Below are 17,609 nucleotides of genomic sequence, written 5' to 3'. Positions count from 1 at the left end.
ATGCTTATGGGTGGGAGGGAGTGAAATGAGACCATGCTCCACTCTGGACTCATTTTTTTTCCCTTCCCAGTTATACAGAGAGGTGTGCTTGCATGGAAACTATCCAATTTTCATAAGAATATCACCTCGGCTTTAATGTGCATCTGGGGGTATTGCTTGGTACAATGGGATGAAAGGTTTGCTTTCTACCCTGCTACTGAAAAAACCAATTATTGTTTTTACTGGTTAACATGTCCTTGTTCAAGTGATACCGCTTCAATTATTTCTTGGGAGAACAGATCTTAGAGATGTATATTGTGAGTATCAAAGATAGTCTTGATTCAATTCCTTGTTCTTTTCATTTTGTATCCCTACCCCTGCCTCAAGGCACCTTTGACTGGCTCCATTCTCATTCAAATCCTAATATGCATAAGCTTTGGTTTTGCTAACAGAGAATATTTTCATACTTCGCCCCAAAGTTTTCAAAACCACTGCCCATTTCTCCTGGTAAATCCAATTTTTGAAAAACCAATTCAAATGTTCTGTTTTGATTTTAGAAATTCATTTTGGAAAAGGTCAGGCTGTTTGGATCACTTTAGAGGTTTGCTCAAGGGAAAAAGATAATTCTTTCTCCGGAGTTGTCCTCACAAGTTATTTTGACCAGAGCCAGTGCTTTCTGACTCTTCCAGATTTCTGGGTGACTTGCATTTCAAGAGCAACGTTAAGTTCATCATTCAGTTTTGGGCCCAGAGAAATTAATGGTGAGAAACCGACATGATGAGTTTCACCTTCCAAGAGTCTTTCCACGGAGATTTCCAATTACCCCCTTGTGCAGTCTGAAAGGTTAATTTTAAAACTAGTACCATATCTAATTGTGTTAGGAGCACATGACTTCTAAAGGACAAATCTATATAAATGATTACCCTTGGAGGAAAGCTACATGTAAGCAGTTTATCCTGGTGGTTTAAAGAACATCCCTTTCAGCTCTCCTGTGTTGCAGATGCCTTAAGGTTCTGTGCTACTTGTGCAGTATTATTTGCTCAGAGGATCTTGTTAGGTACAGGCACATGTGTTCCAAATGGTGTTACTAATGATACATGATCTACGTTAAAATAGTTGAAGGATTTAATGTTCTTTGCTTCTTCCTCACCCTCCCCACACCTCTCCCTTCTGCCTGTCGCTGTCCACCTTTTCCCCAGGTCTCTTCTCTGCCAGTCAGCCTTCAAGGTGCATCTTCCCTCCGTGGTCCATGGTCTTCTGTCTTCACTGCCTGTCTTTTCTTTTAGGAGTTCTAAAGTTCGTCCTTCTTCCCTTGCCTGCTCTTTAGGAGTACCAGGCTCAAGTGGAAGAAATGAGGTTAATGATGAATCAGCTGGAAGAGGACCTCGTTTCAGCGAGGAGACGGAGTGATCTCTATGAATCGGAGTTGAGAGAGTCTCGGCTCGCTGCTGAAGAGTTCAAGCGGAAAGCCACAGAATGTCAGCATAAACTGATGAAGGTAGCCAGCCACCTGCCAGAAGGCTGTTTTGGGGGGTAGACTCCTGGATGGTCTTTGCAAGAATAAAGGGAATACTAGCTTAATCAGTGTACGTTTGGGGAATAATGGAATACTCTGCGAAGCTCCTGGTCCTTATTTATAGAAGATAACTTATTTATCATCATCATCATTATCATTATTTGGCCACAGAAAACGGCCAAATAATTTCTATTTCTTGGTAGAAAGTACAGCAGGCAGTGTTGTCTTTATACGACTTTAAGGCTCTTGAGATTTCCCAATATGTTTTATCTCTTAAATTACAGGCTAAGGATCAAGGGAAGCCTGAAGTGGGAGAATATTCCAAACTAGAGAAGGTATTTTCCATTATTGGTGTTGCTATTTTTGGTAGATAATCTTTTAAATGCTATTCTCCATGGCCAGTCATTGGTTGAGAATGCTTTTGCAATGGACCGAGAACTCTCTTCTAGGTTTATTTTGACGGCCAGTCTGTGGGCAAGCATGTTTAACTTAGGTGTGGTTCCAGGAGGGGTACAAGACACCTCATTTTTTATCATGCCGGTCAGAGTAACATACAAACGGAGACTCTTAGGAAAACACACGTGAAAATTTCTATAGTCTTAAGGCACCGGCAACTTCGATTCTCTTGCCGTACGTATGTTGCTGGTTCTAGGGAGATTGTCAGCATGGAGGTTTGCATTGGGACATTCAAAGGCTTCTCTGATAGGCCACTGGTCTTCCTCTCCATTAGTAGGCACTGGAAAACAGAACAAAAAGACCCCAGAGAAACCTTCAGAAAATAGAACTACGCTAAATGTAGCAAGACGTTAATGCCAATTTACCTTTTGCTTTATTTCCCGGGATTTTAATTATAGATCAATGCTGAGCAACAGCTCAAAATTCAGGAGCTCCAAGACAAGCTGGAAAAGGTAAGCCTGAGGTGATTTTTTTGGGGAACTTACCCCTCATTTCCAAATACTTTTCGTTGCCTTGTCCCGGAGCCTGAAAGATGAGAGAGACCGAATTAGTCAGCCAGCAGCGAGGAAAATGAAGGGGGAGTGAGCTATTACCTGAAAATATCAGAGCTCTGAATATAGTTTTTTTCCTTTTGAGACATGTCAGCAGTGTTTATTTTTAAAAACCAAGCTGTGCGAGACACTCAAGTAAAAGTTCTAATTATACTACGACAGAACCCAAGAGGCCAAGAGGCCAGCTTCTTTCCCTTCAGGGGGCCAGGCTCCCTGTTCTGCACATTTGTAAGAGAGGCAGGTGTTGTTCGTGACCCAGACTGCTTTCAGTGAGAAACCGTGGGCAGCATTCCTGCCCACTGGAGGGCTGGGGGGAACTGGGGAGTCAGCTCGGGGTGGGGGAGGGGGTGCGTTTGGTTTACACCATCCTGTGCATTGGTGGCTAATGACCCTCCTCTCAGCCAAACACTGGAAATGCCAACGAAAAGACTGGAATGAATGTGATTCTGAGACATGCCTGTCACATCAGGAATGCGAATGTGTTTCCTGGCCTGGTTTAACAGAGCCTCTTCTTACTTTTTTCTTTTAAGTTGTGGTTAAAAAGCACGTAACACTAAATTTACTGTCTCTGAAGTGCTGTCATTTTAAGTATAGAGTTTGGTAGTGTCGTGGATATTCACATTGTTATGCAGTGAATCCCTAGAACTTTTTCCATATTGCCAAACTGACTCTTTACCTGCTAATTCTCCTTCCTTCCTCTCCCTAGCCTTTGGTAAACCACCGTTCTCCCTATGTTTCTGTGATGTGGACTACCTCAGATACTTCATATGAGTAGTATCATACAATATTTGTTCTTTTGTTAACCGGCTTATTTTGCTTAACGTGATGTCCTTGAGGTCCATCCACATTGTAGTGTGACAGGATTTCCTTCTTTTTTTTTTTTTTTTTAATGTTTATTTATTCATTTTGAGAGAGAGTAGGGTTCAGGCAGAGAGAGAGAGAGAGAGAGAGAGAGAGAATCTCAAGCAGGTTCCGCGCTGCCAGTGCAGAGCCTGACCTGGGGCTTGATCTCAGGAAGCGTGAGATCATGACCTGAGCCGAAATCAAGAGTGGGACGCTTCTCCGACTGAGCCACCCAGGCGCCCCAGGATTTCCTTCTTTTGAAAGGCTACGTGTGGTGCCTGGGTGGCTCAGCTGGTTGGGCATCCGACTTCGGCTCTGGTCATGATCTCACAGTTAATGGGTCGGGCTCTGTGCCGACAGCTCGGAGCCTGGAGCCTGCTTCGGATTCTGTGTCTCCCTCTCTCTCTGCCCCTTAGCAGCTTGCACTCTGTCTCTCTCTCAAAATAAATAAATAAACTTAAAAATAAATAAAGGCTGTGTGATATTCCACTGTGTGGATAGACCACATTTTCTTTCTCCCTTAATCTGCCCCTTCTTACCCGCTACCACCCTCTTTCAGCCAGAAGTTTGTATGAGGATTCATGTTTCCGTCCAGAACTGTGTTCTCCACTACAAGTGTGATGCCAACCACGCATGTCAGCTCCTGGTGTAGTTTTAAATTTTCTAGTAGCCACATTAAAAAGGCAAAAAGAAACAGACGAAGTTATTTGGATGATACAGTTTATTTAATCTGATATATCCAAAATATCATTGCTGCATGTGTCAATACTAAAATATTTACACTGTCTCAGCTTTTAAATGAATTAAAACATAAGTAAAACTGAAAATCAATTTTCCAGTCACACCAACCACATTGTAAGTGCTCAGGGGCCATGTCTAGCCAGTGACTCCCATATTGGATGGTGCTAGTGTTCAAGTTTTCTTTGCAGTTTTTGCTTTTTAGAAATCATATTTCAAAGCAGGTAAGTGTGAGACTGTTGGTTTCTTATGCTCAGATCTTTGCTCTGATGCTATAAGAGCTACAGTATAGTTAAGACCCAAATGAGAATTAACTTCCAAAGGTTTAGCTGTTTTTTTCTTTCAAGCACAGATTTATGAATTACCAGTGCATCTATGGCTGTTATATCCTTTGACAGGTATTTATTTGAAAAAAAAGTTTAAAGTATAGTTTTTATTTTGTTTTCTTATAAAAGTAGTAAAAAAAAATCCCTAATTAGCAAAGGAGATAATTAAATAAGGTGAAAATTAATGCTGTGAGGCATTAACACCTGGGCAGATAAGTCCACTAGACCCTTTTTGTTTACATTTACTACGTTGCACTGAAGCTAAGGTACTAATGATCATCAGATACACCTTTATCTGCGCACCCCAAGAAGGAAAAATTGCTGTCCATTTTAACTGTAAGATGCATTCCAAATTCAGTGATGTGCTCTTGGGCATAGACAAAAATACAGAATCAAGTGAATGTTTACAGGTTTTGAAAATGGGTATGATACATATATACTTCGCATTACCTGACTTTTCTTGTTGAGGAGATTGTCACCATCTTTTCATGTGAGTAAGTCTGGCCATCTGTCTCCTGTCCCTCCTCTCCGGGCAGGCTGTAAAAGCCAGCACAGAGGCCACTGAGCTGCTGCAGAATATCCGCCAGGCAAAGGAGCGAGCCGAGCGTGAGCTGGAGAAGCTGCAGAACCGTGAGGACTCCTCTGAAGGCATAAAAAAGAAGCTGGTGGAGGCCGAGGTGAGCAGGGGACCTCAGCCCACGGTGGACTGAGCCTGGGTCCCGGTGTGGCCGCCTGTGAGCTGCTGACCAGCTTTGGGCCGTGCGGAGGGAAAGACACTGCAGAACCACCTCTCGCTTATGTCTGGCCAAACCACTTTCCCTTCTGCAAATCCTTTGAAGCTTGAGAGGAGTGGCAATGTTTTCCCCAAAAGGGAAAAAGAGATGGGTCACAGCAGCTTCAGGTAGAAAGATGTTCTGCTAAAAGCTTTGCCTTTCTGTTTTCCTCGGACCTCACTGTGCTGCGAGGATTTATGTTCAGTAGATGAAGTGTAATTCCATCCCGAGTTTTCTTCCCTCTGCACCCTTGTTTTTCCTTGCCTCTTCCCCATGGTGTTAATAACATTATTTTTCAAGGCTTCACCTGTTACCCGTGTGTCGATGGCCCCCAGGCCTAGATTTTGGGCCTCTTCTCTCCCTCGAATTCTTTGTTGTTGTTGTTGTTGTTGAAATCTTTGAAATAATTATACAGGGAACACATGAGTATCATCTTGTTGTAAAAAATTTGAACAGTACTGAAGAATATAGAATAAAAAGTAACACTTGCCCTTCACACCGCCTCCCCGCCGCTGCCGCCTCGGTGATGGTTCCACAGAACAGATCGGAGTTGATTTAACCATCCCCCCACCCCGTTCCTGGGCCCTCTGCTTTCCCTGCCTCGGTGCCGGCTGGTGCATCAACTCTAGAATGAACTCAGTATCTTCCCCCACGAGTGGGGCTCCCTTCTTAATCTCCTCATGCCAGCCAGGGCCACTGTCATTTATCTGGTCACCCCCTGGCTTGAAACTTTGACATCGTTGACTTCTCCTTGCCCCCCTGCCATTCAGTGAGCCACTGAGTCCTATAAATCCAGCCACGCTGTCTCCCCCCGCACCTCCCCTTCACCCCTGCTTGCCATTTCTGTGGGCCTCCTCATGGTCCAGGCCTTCTTTCCCTTAGATGAGCACACTAAGTAATTTCTTGGCCCTCCGCTCCCCGTCTTCCCTTCCCCCCCGCTGGCTCATATGATATAAGACTCATGGGCCTCAACACAAGGCTCATCAGCACCCCCTGCCCCATCCCAAAGCTTTTAGAGCTTCTCTATGCCCTGTGTGCACCCTTCAGCTGGGTACATGAGACTCTGAACCATTTGACTCACAAGTGCCCCCTTTCAGCTTTTCTGCTACTCTGTCCCCTAAAGCATCTTATGCTGAGCCATGGGAGGCTTCGCCTCAGCCTAAACTGGCTGCCTACCCCTCCGTATTTCTGCTAATGCATCTGCCTTCATCCGAAGGGCCTTCCGCCCTCACCTCCCACCCTCCGCCCTCCAAAGCTCACATCTCTGTGACTTCTCCCTTCAGCTTTCGGTGAAAAGGCCTCTCTCCTGCCTGCAGCCTCCCACAGCACTCTGTACCTATTTTCTGTATGGCCCTTTCCCCGTCTTAACCTATATTATGTTTCTTTGTGTTTGTCTTATCTTTTCCAAGGGCAGGAATTATGTCGGCTTCGCCTCCGTATTTTCCGTGATGCCTAGTGTGATACTTTGCAGATAGTAGGTGCTTGGTAAATATTTGAATGAATGAATGCACTCTTGTAACCCACACAACCGAGTACTTGGATTCTAGAAATCTTATTTGTTCTCACTGTTGCTTCGGATGCCCGAGACTTCTCTTCCTGCCTTGCGCGTATGCTTCTCGAGGCCGCTCTCCCTCGGTGCAGGCGCTATGCCCATAGCGGTTACTCCATTAAAACTCTCTGATTGATTCATGATCTACAGGAACGCCGCCATTCTCTGGAGAACAAGGTAAAGAGGCTAGAGACCATGGAGCGTAGAGAAAACAGACTGAAGGATGACATCCAGACAAAATCCCAACAGATCCAGCAGATGGCTGATAAAATTCTGGTGAGCAGGAACAAAAGCTGAAAAGTTAAAAGACCAACAGGTTAGAGGTTGCAGAGGGAAGGGGGTGAAAAGAAGAACGGCCTGCCGTCAACAGGGGAGGTACCTCCGAGTAGGCGAATGGAGAGAAGTGGTTTCAGTGTCTGCCACATTCCTAGGATAGCACGAATAACGAAATGTCGGACGTTTCAGCACCGGTAACAGATCCGTAATTATTACTTTTCTGCTCTGTTTGCTACTGCCTGACATTTTAAAAACACGAACGCGCATCCTCTGTCATTTCCGTTAAACGTTTTTACGGGAGCATTTACGTACCACCATCAGCAGAGTTTTGTATGGCTGTTAACTTTGCGAGGCCAACTTAAAAAAAAAAAAAAAAAAAAAAAAAAAACAAAACAAAACAGCAGGGATTTAGACCTTTAAGACCAAAGCCCAGATTTTTGCTTTTGGAGAAGAAAGAAATTAGTCACGCAGGGTTGTTTTTCTCAGAGTAGTATTTGTCATAGATCCGTGTTCACCCACTCACTCTCTCTGCCACATTCCGTTATTAGGATTGTTCCCCGCCCCCCTCCTTAATTTCCTTAGATGTAGCAGGTCTTTTTTTAGGTTTGTAAATCATCATGATTCTGTTTTCGGCTCTGGTGACCAGATTAACTTCATCAAGGAAGCCTGGCTCTGGGAGTACTTGCAGATGTGTTGAAGTTTTGTCCCAGGCAGGTGAACTTTTTGAAAGGACTGTCCTTGGATCTCAGTCCCCAAGCCAGGAATGTGTGCCCTGTTTGGGAGTCTTAGTGATGACATGGAGTCTGTTCATGGTCCCTTCCCCCTGCCCCTAGGGGACCCTCTGGGGTGGGTGACTGTTCCTTTCTGCCATAAGGAGGCGAGGCGGTGAGCCGGGCCCTGCACCTCTCTCTGTCATCTCTGCATCACTTCTGGGAATTGAGTCACCTGCAGCCAAATGAACTCAAGAATGGTCAACTTACAGGCCTGCCCTTAATACCAAAACTACCCCCCAAGCCCTTCAAAACTTTGCCTGTCTATGTTTGCATATATGCACGAAGATACGGATGCTCTTGAGCAAACAGGTGAAAGAGAGATTGGTTAAATTGTTTTGCTTTGACACACAGTCTTCGTATATACGTCTGCACACAGAGGCAAATGTGACCGTTAGTCTGCCCTTTCTGTTCTCTTGTTCCCTCATCAGAGTTTCTCTTGGCAATCGTCAAGTGTGTGAATGTTATCGTGAGTAAAATTAGATCCTACCAAGATCCCACCACTCTATCCCTTGCTTGGTGCAAACAAAGTGGTTAAGTCTCTTGTGGTTGCAAAGTGTTTCTCTGTTTAATGGCGATGTGTTCATTCATTCATTCAACAAATATTTAATGAGCTTCTACTATGTGCCCAGCACTGTTCTAGGAGCTGGAAATGTAGCAGTGAACAACAGTGTTTGCATAGCAGGACCAAAGAGTCTGATCTTATACATATAAGCAAAGTTAACATTTTAAAAAAATGACAACAACAACAAAAAATGCCAAACCACCAAGAAATCAGATTTAGGATATCTACTTTTCCAAAGATTCACTTGCAATTAAAATGTAGGAGCATAGACTTCTCTGGACTTTTGGATTCTGTGTTGTAAACTCCCATCCATACGTAGATCAGAAACTGGGTGTTACAAGTTCTTAGGTTCAGGTATCTGAACATTTGACCTATTTTTAGATTCTGCTCTCCGTTCCTGTGCTGTCTTAGGAGGACTGAAACTAAGAAAAGATGATTATCAAGTGATTCCTAACATAAAGAAGGAGCAAAACAGATTTCTTTGTTCAAGGGTATCTTGCCACCTGCCCAAGCACCTTTGTGGTTGTGCCTTCATTTATCGGAAAGTGCCTGTTGCTCAAGAACCATGTGCTGACAGGCTGTGAAATATCCAGGACATGGGCAAAGGAGGTCCTTAATACTGTTATATAATGATGGTGCTTGGAAACAGATCCCCAAATGTCAATTGCTTTAAAATATTTGCTATTCTGATAAGACTTTTCACAACAGGTAATTGGGGTTCTCATGACAGCAAAATCTTTTGCTTAAATGGAAGAAGTCATTGCAGGAGATCCTTTAGTGCACATAAAGCCCTTAAAGTATGTTTTTATTAATTAAAATCCTGTTTACATTCAACTTTTCAAGATCACATCTGTTGCATTGCAATAGATCTTGTGCACCTGCTCTTAAAATTGAACACTTTACTGGCCCCCGAAGCAAAGTCAGTGCTGTAGACTTTAGAATTTCAAAAGCTTAATCAGTAACATTTTATGTGCATGTGAATCTGAAAGTATTTTTTCCCCATTTTATGGGCACATCCTGTATAATTTCCTCATTCTTCAGAATGCTCATAATTACTTCCACTTCAAGGAAAAATTTCAAAACAATGTGAAGAGATGAAAACTTGGAGTGATAACTTTTGATATTAGTAATTAACTAATGGGTCCAGATTCACAAGAATTAATGTAGATGCAGATATCTGCAGTTTACAGAGTGTTTCAGTGGATTGAATGCCACCTTTTGTAAGAATCAGTTTATGATACATTAGCAAATGAATTGGTGTAATTTTCAAATGAATTACAATTTTGTTTAAAAGCAGGAATCTTAGAATGAAGGGAACATTGAATCCAAACTATTTATATTCCTCCAAATTCTCTTCCCGTCTTTAATATATATGCATACATATTTACGTCATTATTATCAGTGTATTTTATGTTCTACTGTTTCCATTAGCTCTGTATCCTATAAACCTGATATGATGTGAATGTCCCCAGACAGTCACATTCTCCACACACTAGTTAAAAAAAAGAAAAAAAATCATTCCAACTTCCAAGTGTTTGAACTGTAACATTAGTTTTCTTCACAGCTAGGGCTCTTGAGCAGTCACGTTGATAATCGGGAAAATATAAAATATTTTTTATCATAAAAACGCAATTTGGAAGTTAAAAGAAATTAAAGATACTTTTCTCATTTAAGGGACAGTGAAAATGGCCTGAGGCTCAAGACAGTGGTCAGGGGCTTTGTGCTGCACTAAACTCTCAAATGTTGCCTTGTGACTGTCATTTCTCTGTGCACAGGTGAAGAGCTGCCTTTGTTTGTCTGACCTGTCACACTGACAGAGTTCTGATCCCAGCCCACCAGCTATGTGTGTATGTGTGTGATTACTTGGACCTGGAAAACCCAGGGCCAAGGATGGGTGGTGGTTTCCTTCCCAAGAGCCTTAGGGCTAGTAACGAAGGAACACGTGCCTGTTGCTTGTGGTACCGGTGCCAGAGTCATGTTTCCTGTGAATGTCTACACACATGAGCTATGTCTTCCCCTTTGCACACCTGACCGCCTGTTCTTTTGTGTCCAGGAGCTGGAGGAGAAGCACCGCGAGGCCCAGGTCTCAGCCCAGCACCTAGAGGTGCACCTGAAACAGAAAGAACAGCACTACGAAGAAAAAATTAAAGTAAAGACACTTTCTGATCTCCCCCAGCATTCTTCCTATGGCACGACATAGCTTCCTGGGCACTTTGGGTCACTTCTTGCTAGACTAGAGGACTGTTTGGGGTGAATGCTGTCCTCAGGCCATGGTGGGTGGTTTCGGGGTGTTACCCATGTGGGGGTCTTGATATGCAATGTTCAAAAACAATTTTTTAAAAAATTTTGTTATTAGTCTCAGTTCTGTCTTTAACATATTTTCACCCCACTGTCATTTGGTCCATGATAATTTAGATTTAGCCACAGACTCACCATTCTTTGCTTTTAATTTCCTTCCTGCATCTCAGACCTGATCCTTTTCCTTTTGTTTAAAGTATATCCCAGATGACTTTCTTGAGTGAAGACCTGCTGGTGACAAGTTCTCTGTTCTGTGTGTCTGAAAGAATCTTTGTATCATCCTCATTCTTGAAAGGTGTTTTGACTGGGGACAGAATTCTGCGTTGGCAGTGATTTCTTAGAACATCCTTTGAAAATAACATTCCATCGACTTTTGGCTTCTATTATTGCTAATGAGAAGTCAGCTGTCAGTCTAACTGTTGCTTGCTTTGAAAGTGTTGATCTTTTTTCTTTGGCTGGTTTTAAAATTTTGCTCTGTCTTTTGTTTTCTAAAGTTTTTAGTGTGATGCATCTAAATGCAGATTTATTATTTATCTTGCTTGAGATAAACAGGACTTTTAAATATATTGGTATCTTTTAAATTTAACAAAATTTTTTTAATGTTTAGTTTTGAGAGAGAGACAGAGGCAGAGTGCAAGTGGTGGAGGGACAGAAAGAGACAGGGAGACCCAGAATCTGAAGCAGGCTCCAGGCGTTGAGCTGTCAGCACAGAGCTGGACCCAGGGCTTGAACACATGAACCGTGAGATCATGACCCGAGCCGAAGTTGGATGCTTAACTGACTGAGCCACCCAGGTGCCCCTATCTTTTATCAATTCTGGAAAATCACTGGTCACTATATCTCCCATATTATCTCTTCTCCTTCCTTCTTCCTTTTTGAGAATTTGAGTAGGCATCACCTCTAACTTTTTTCATATTTTCCATTTCTTTCTCTTTTGGTGCACATTGTGGGTAAGTTCTGGCTGATTTTCTAGTTTACTAATTCTTACCTGTAAAATCTGCTGTTAAACCTACCAGTGAGTTTTAAATTTCAGTTACTGTATTTTTGGTTTCTAAACATTTTATTTGGCTCTTTTGCAAGTTTACTAGATTATTTAAGACAATAATTTTCTATTCCCTACATTCATTTTAAAGCTTGTCTTCTGTTTCTTTAAACACATTAGCATAGTTTTTTATGTTCTTTATCTGATAATTCCAATATCTGTTCTGTCTGAAGGTCTGTTTCTGCTCCACTGTTTTTCTTCGTTGTTTCTCATGGTACCTGTCTTCTTGTGTGCTTGGTCAGCTGCTCATTTTCCTTCGAAAATTATTAATGAGAATTCTTTGAGACTTTGAATGCAGATGTGTGCCCCCTTTGGGAGTTGTTCTGGGCTCAGATTTCTCTATCTTCTTACTCTTTGAAGCTATTAAAAATGAAGCTCAAGTTTATTTGGTTCAGCAAATGCCTCAAGTTAAAAACAGCTTGTGTCCTTCTTAACTCTCCAGGTTTCTGCTTTCACTTAGGATTTTAGTATCTAGTTTCTTACTCTCTTGCCAACTTTGGGGAAAATGTTTTCTGTATTTTATCTAGAATTTTAAATCATTTTCCATAGAAGAGCTGTTAAATTCAGTTATTATTTCAATTATGGAAATTATTATTTCCATTCAATTATTATTAATTCACTGATCAGAAAAAACGCGAGCTTATCTGTTTCCTTTTAAAAGCACATCACATTTTCATTATGTTTTTGGACAAAGTCTTTAACTCAGTTTTTGTGTTCCTGAGAATCAGACATTGGTCATTACATCTCAAATATTGCCTCTTCTGCTTCCAAATCAGACAATTAAAGGAGGCTTTTAATTTTTTGATGATCCTGTTATTGATTCGGTTGGTCTTTTCTGTTCCTTTTTTGGAGAACCAAACATGTACATGCCCACGCAGTGTCAGCATCATCACCACCCTGGTCAGCCCCCTGCCCCCCCCCCTTTTTTGTTTTTTTTTGTTTTTTTTTTGTTTTTTTTGTTTTTTTACCCCTGGTGTTACTTTTGGTTATTTTTAATTAAAAAAAAAAAAAAAATACAGAGGGGTGCCTGGGTAGCTTAGTCAGTTAAGCATCCGACTTCGGCTCAGGTCATGAACTCGTGGTCTGTGAGTTTGAGCCTTGCGTCAGGCTCTGTGCTGACAGTCGGAGCTTGGAGCCTGCTTCGGATTCTGTGTCTCCCCCTCTATCTGCCCCTCCTCTGCTCATGCTCTGTCTCTCTCCCTCTCAAAAATAAACAAACATTAAAAAAATTTTTTTTTAATACAGAAAATTAACCCAGAAGTGACCTCAATGTGTTGTAGTATGACCCCCTACTCAGTGTATTTTAAACTTTATATACCAGTCCTTTTGGTTTGCGTTCTTACAGGCTTCCCAACTTTTACCTTTGGAATAAACCAACTTCCAGAAAATTGTGAGAATATAGTCCACTAGCACCTGTGCACAATGAAAATAACCATTCTTAAAATTCATTCTGGGGCCGCCTGGGTGGCTCAGTCGGTTAAGTGTCTGACTCTTGATATTGGCTCAGGTCATGATCTCACGGTTTGTGGGTTCGAGCCCCACATCGGGCTCTGTGCTAAATGTGGAGTCTGCTTGAGATTCTCTCTCTCTCTTTCTCTCAACTCTCTCTGTCCCACCCCTGCCTGCACATGCACACGTTCTCTCCCTCTCAAATAAATACACGTTAAAAAAATTAATTCTGTAATTTGGGTGAGTATATTGACCTTCCTGTCCAAAAGCCATGTTCTGTCTTAAATTGCTATAAATGTCTACAGTGGTTCTCCTATTTCAAGTTCCTTGCTTCCCCCCCATGCATCTTTCCTCTTGTTCCTTCTGCCAGTTTAACCCTATCAGAGCCGAGGTGCGTGAGTTCTTGATCGAGGCCTGTTCCTCTATACCTCTCATTGGTATCCATCACGGTGCAGAGTTGAGGTTTTATTCTGAGCAGAGTCATCCTGCAAATGTGCTTCGTTGCTTTAGCACCTGATAACCAGGAGCATACCTGGTCCAGATACTGTGTGGTCTCCACAGCCTTCTAGATGGGAAGAACTTTGTTTGATGGATCCTGGGGAATGTTATGGAAAGACTTGTTTTCTTCTGTCTTCCCTACTGGGAATCTTTATGAAACCATTTCTTTTTAGCCTGCTCTGCTTTGTGCTTCCTGTTTCCAGCCTCTCTAAGGCCATTTTAGTCATAATTCTGATCATACCCTAGATTCTGTCCTTTTCTTGTTCGTAATTTTAGAATCACACCCCGCCATCCTAGAGAACGGGCCACTTATCCTGTTGAGCTGCTCCCCTCCTCCCTTGACCTGTCCTCCACCTTTTGTTCTTCTCCACAAACTCTCATTCTATTTTTTTCATCAGTCGGTTCTAGTTTAAAGCCCTCTTTGAAATCTGTTCTTTCCTTTCTGTATCATGCGAACCCCCTCCCTGCTGACTGGCTCTTTTTAGGGACGACATCCCATGAGCTACGAAGGTCCCTTCACAATAGACATTGTGGGAAAGGCCAATTTCAATCCCCTCTGTGACCCCAATTCTTTCAGCTTCTTCCCAATATCAGAAGCAGTTGGTGTCATTCAGAAAAGGCCGAGTGGATTCTCTGTGTTGAGAAATACAGGGCCGTGGTCAAAGGCTCGGGCAAGTTATGTGACGTCGTCTTCCTTTTTCTCCTTTCTTTCTCACTTGTTGTTTTGGCAACTGGTCGGGCTGTGTGTGCCTCGCGGAACATTAGATCAAGCTGGTAGATGGTGACACCATTACTGTTTTATTTTTTCCTCTTGGGAACAGTAGGTGCTTGCAGTGGCGTTCTCGGCCCTGAGAACACATGATTTCTCTTCCCCTGAGAAAAGGTTTCTCTTTCCAGTGCCTTCCCCCCCACCAACTCCCAGCTGGATCAGAGGAAAGAACGAAGGAAAGAGGCTTTTTTTTTCCTCTCTCTCTTTTATGTTGTCTTTTCAAACTACTGACTCTCCACCTACTTTATCGGTGGGCAGAATCCTCCTGTCTGCGTCTCTTTCTGAACATCAGCCTTGGTCACATGGACGCCCTCGGCTTTCAGCTTTGTGTCCTTCCGTACACAGCCTTGGAGATATCTAGATTAAATCTGCACAGATTAAGAGCAGGCAGTGTTCTGAAAACTGGTGCATTGACTACGATAGAGTTGTCCTGAGGTAATATCTGCAGATTGTAAACTCTGGGGAGAGAGCTTTTTTCTCTCATTTTGGAGTCTCCTTCCACTGAGGATATACCTCTTTTGAGTCTTTTTGGCTGCTGATTTTATTTATTTTTTTTGTACTGTTTATTTATTTTTGAGAGAGAGACAGAGCACAAGCAGGGGAGGGGCAGAGAGAGAGGGAGACACAGAATCCAAAGCAGGTTCCAGGCTCTGAGCTGTCAGCACAGAGTCCCATGCGGGGCTCGAACCCACGAAGCGTGAGATCATGGCCTGAGCCAAAGTCGGGCTGTCAACTGACTGAGCCACCCAGGCACCCCTGGCTGCTGATTTTAAAATAAGTTCTTAGCTCAAGTCTGCTATTACTTGCCATTTGATGGTCATATCTGACTTCTTACCCTCGTCCCAGCTCATAAGCAAACTCCTAGTCTCCCTCTTTGCCCCAGAACTTTCTTGGCCTCTTCATTCCTCCTCTTTCTTTTCCCGAGTGCCCCTGGTTAGTCTACCCTGTTCAACTTTGCTACTCAGGACACTGATTTCTTTTGTTTCTCATAGGTGTTGGACAACCAGATAAAGAAAGACCTGGCCGATAAAGAGACTCTGGAGAATCTGATGCAGAGACACGAAGAGGAGGCCCACGAGAAGGGCAAAATTCTCAGTGAGCAGAAGGCGGTAGGTATAAGGAATCACAAAGCCAGTTTTCAAAGGAGGGTTTTTGAAACATGCCTGGAATCACACACACGCAAGGGGAGTCCGTTCCAGCTGATGAATTATTCTTCCTGCTTAATCCTGTGGAGTTCCTTGCCCACAGAAGGTTCTCTGCAGCTCCTTCGTCTCCTAAAAGCAGTAGGGGTGGTGGCTCAGGGTGGCCAATTTTGCCTTTCATACTCTTCTTGAAGGACTCACGCTGGTCTATGATTAGCGTTGTCCTTCACAAGGCCAGCTGACAAACCGCCCAGTGGCCCTAGGTCATCCTTAAGTGCCTCCTTCCTACGCGCATTCGCTCCTTTCCTTCCTAACCCATGTAGGCGTGGGTTTTAGAAACCTTCCACTCCTCAGGTTCACCTGTGGTGCTTGTTAATCCACCTGCGACCTCAGACCCCACAGGGACTTGTCACGTCAGAGTCTCTAAGGGAGGGTCCTGGGAAGTTGTATTTTTAACCAGTACCTTCCCCTCCTCCTCCCTGATTCTTATGATTTATTAAGTTGGCAAAACTTTGATGTAGAGCATCTAGGCAACGGTGGCCGGGTATGGAGGGATCGCTTAGAAAACGACAGCCCCATGGGCGATGAGAAACATGAGTTTGCAGGTTCAAGTTAGAGGCTCTGGCAGGCCCAGGGCCCATGCAGATGACACAGGGTTTAATGAGGCCTGCTTCTTCACAGAATGACGGGTTCCTAAGTTGGTCCTTCTATGTGGTTTTAATGCAGGCGGCTTAGGTAGTGTGGGGATGTGTCATCTCTGTTGGAGAAAACTGAGTGCCATTGTCTGGGCAGTAAGACCTGTGACCCTCAGGGTACAGTCCAGTCACCTCCCTTGTTACCTCTGGTCAGATCGCCTACATTTCAGAGGAGCCTTTTACGCGGCCCCACGGCCTGAGTTAATCTCATTCTGGTAGAACTGTCTGTGTGTGAGGTTTCAAAGGCTGCCCTGTGTTTCAGATGATCAATGCTATGGATTCCAAGATCAGATCCCTGGAACAGAGGATTGTGGAACTCTCAGAAGCCAATAAACTTGCAGCAAACAGCAGTCTTTTTACCCAGAGGAACATGTAAGTATTCACATTCTACCTGCGTGCATGATTACACATTGGTCTTCTCTCCTGGGGCATAAACTTCATTCTTCTGTCTGATGAAGCCAGAGCAGATTTAATTACTTCTGTAGTTTGTCCCAGACCTGGTTATACTTGTGTAACTTTGCCTTCTTTTACATGTCATTTTGCCATGCCCTTTCTTTGGAGCTGGGTTTTCTTAAATACTTCAAATTGCCATCAGATTACAGAGTGCTTGGCTCTCTCTAATGAGGGCTATTAATAGGTGGCTTTTGGAAAGCTGTGGTCTTTGTTCCTCAGACTTGCCTCCCATGATTAGCCTGGTTGGGCCATCCATCCCGCTGGTAAGTCAGGCCCGGGGGCATGAGGTTTGTAAGGATTCCCCGTGTTCTAGGAGAACTTTGATTTTAATCTTCTCCCCCAAAGAATTAGCATCTCCGGGATTTTGTTCCCCCCTTAGATACGTCTCTTGAGAGATCTAAAACATTCCCATTTTCACCTAAACCAGCTTAGTAGGCCGCTTTTTGGTCTATAAGTCATTCTAGTTTCTGATACTTGTGAGCAGTCTGGTGGGGAGGTGAGCAAGGCCTGTGGACAAGCGGAAGGAGTACCTTCCTTCTCCTCATTGCCCTTTCTTCCCCAGGGCCCGCCTTCACGAGTTTTGGGGCAGTCTTGTACTCTAAAGTGGCCCCTTTCTGCTCCTAGACAGACTCAAAAAAAAAAAAAAAGTCTACCATAGGAGGGAAATGTTAGTGTCCCTTGCATCCCCTGGGACCTTCCTGTAGCCAATAGATGAGGGCCTCTGAACAGTGAGGACCGAATGGGCCCCAGCCCCCCAAACTGGGATCATGCACACGAGGCTGAGTCCAGACCAAGCTAACCTGGCAATGCCCATCCATGCCCGCTTACAGAGACGTGCTGCTGTTTCTGTGTGCCCCTTCTGAGGGAATGTGCTCACCTCTAACAAGACTGTGATTTTGCTTGGCTCCTCCCACCACCCCC

At 43.6% G+C, this 17,609-nt stretch overlaps 1 protein-coding gene across 17 annotated transcripts in view; it reads left to right on the top strand.

Moving 5' to 3' along the window:
* Positions 1-17,609, top strand: part of CIT (citron rho-interacting serine/threonine kinase) — a 163,137-nt gene that overhangs the window by 82,478 nt on the left and 63,050 nt on the right. For 13 of the 17 annotated variants that reach the window (XM_045458899.1, XM_045458893.1, XM_045458896.1 and 10 more), the window contains 8 exons: positions 1,307-1,477; positions 1,780-1,830; positions 2,350-2,403; positions 4,946-5,086; positions 6,882-7,007; positions 10,396-10,491; positions 15,391-15,507; positions 16,498-16,607. In XM_045458899.1, the coding sequence (XP_045314855.1) occupies positions 1,307-1,477; positions 1,780-1,830; positions 2,350-2,403; positions 4,946-5,086; positions 6,882-7,007; positions 10,396-10,491; positions 15,391-15,507; positions 16,498-16,607 (866 nt within the window). The remainder of the gene's footprint in view (positions 1-1,306; positions 1,478-1,779; positions 1,831-2,349; positions 2,404-4,945; positions 5,087-6,881; positions 7,008-10,395; positions 10,492-15,390; positions 15,508-16,497; positions 16,608-17,609) is intronic. The other 4 variants (XM_045458903.1, XM_045458901.1, XM_045458900.1 and 1 more) reach the window with 1 other exon arrangement.

Source organism: Leopardus geoffroyi, chromosome D3 (assembly GCF_018350155.1).
Source record: "Leopardus geoffroyi isolate Oge1 chromosome D3, O.geoffroyi_Oge1_pat1.0, whole genome shotgun sequence".
Lineage (NCBI taxonomy): Eukaryota > Metazoa > Chordata > Mammalia > Carnivora > Felidae > Leopardus > Leopardus geoffroyi.
Note: the sequence above shows the minus strand (reverse complement) of the source record. Positions and strands in the feature narration are given on the sequence as shown.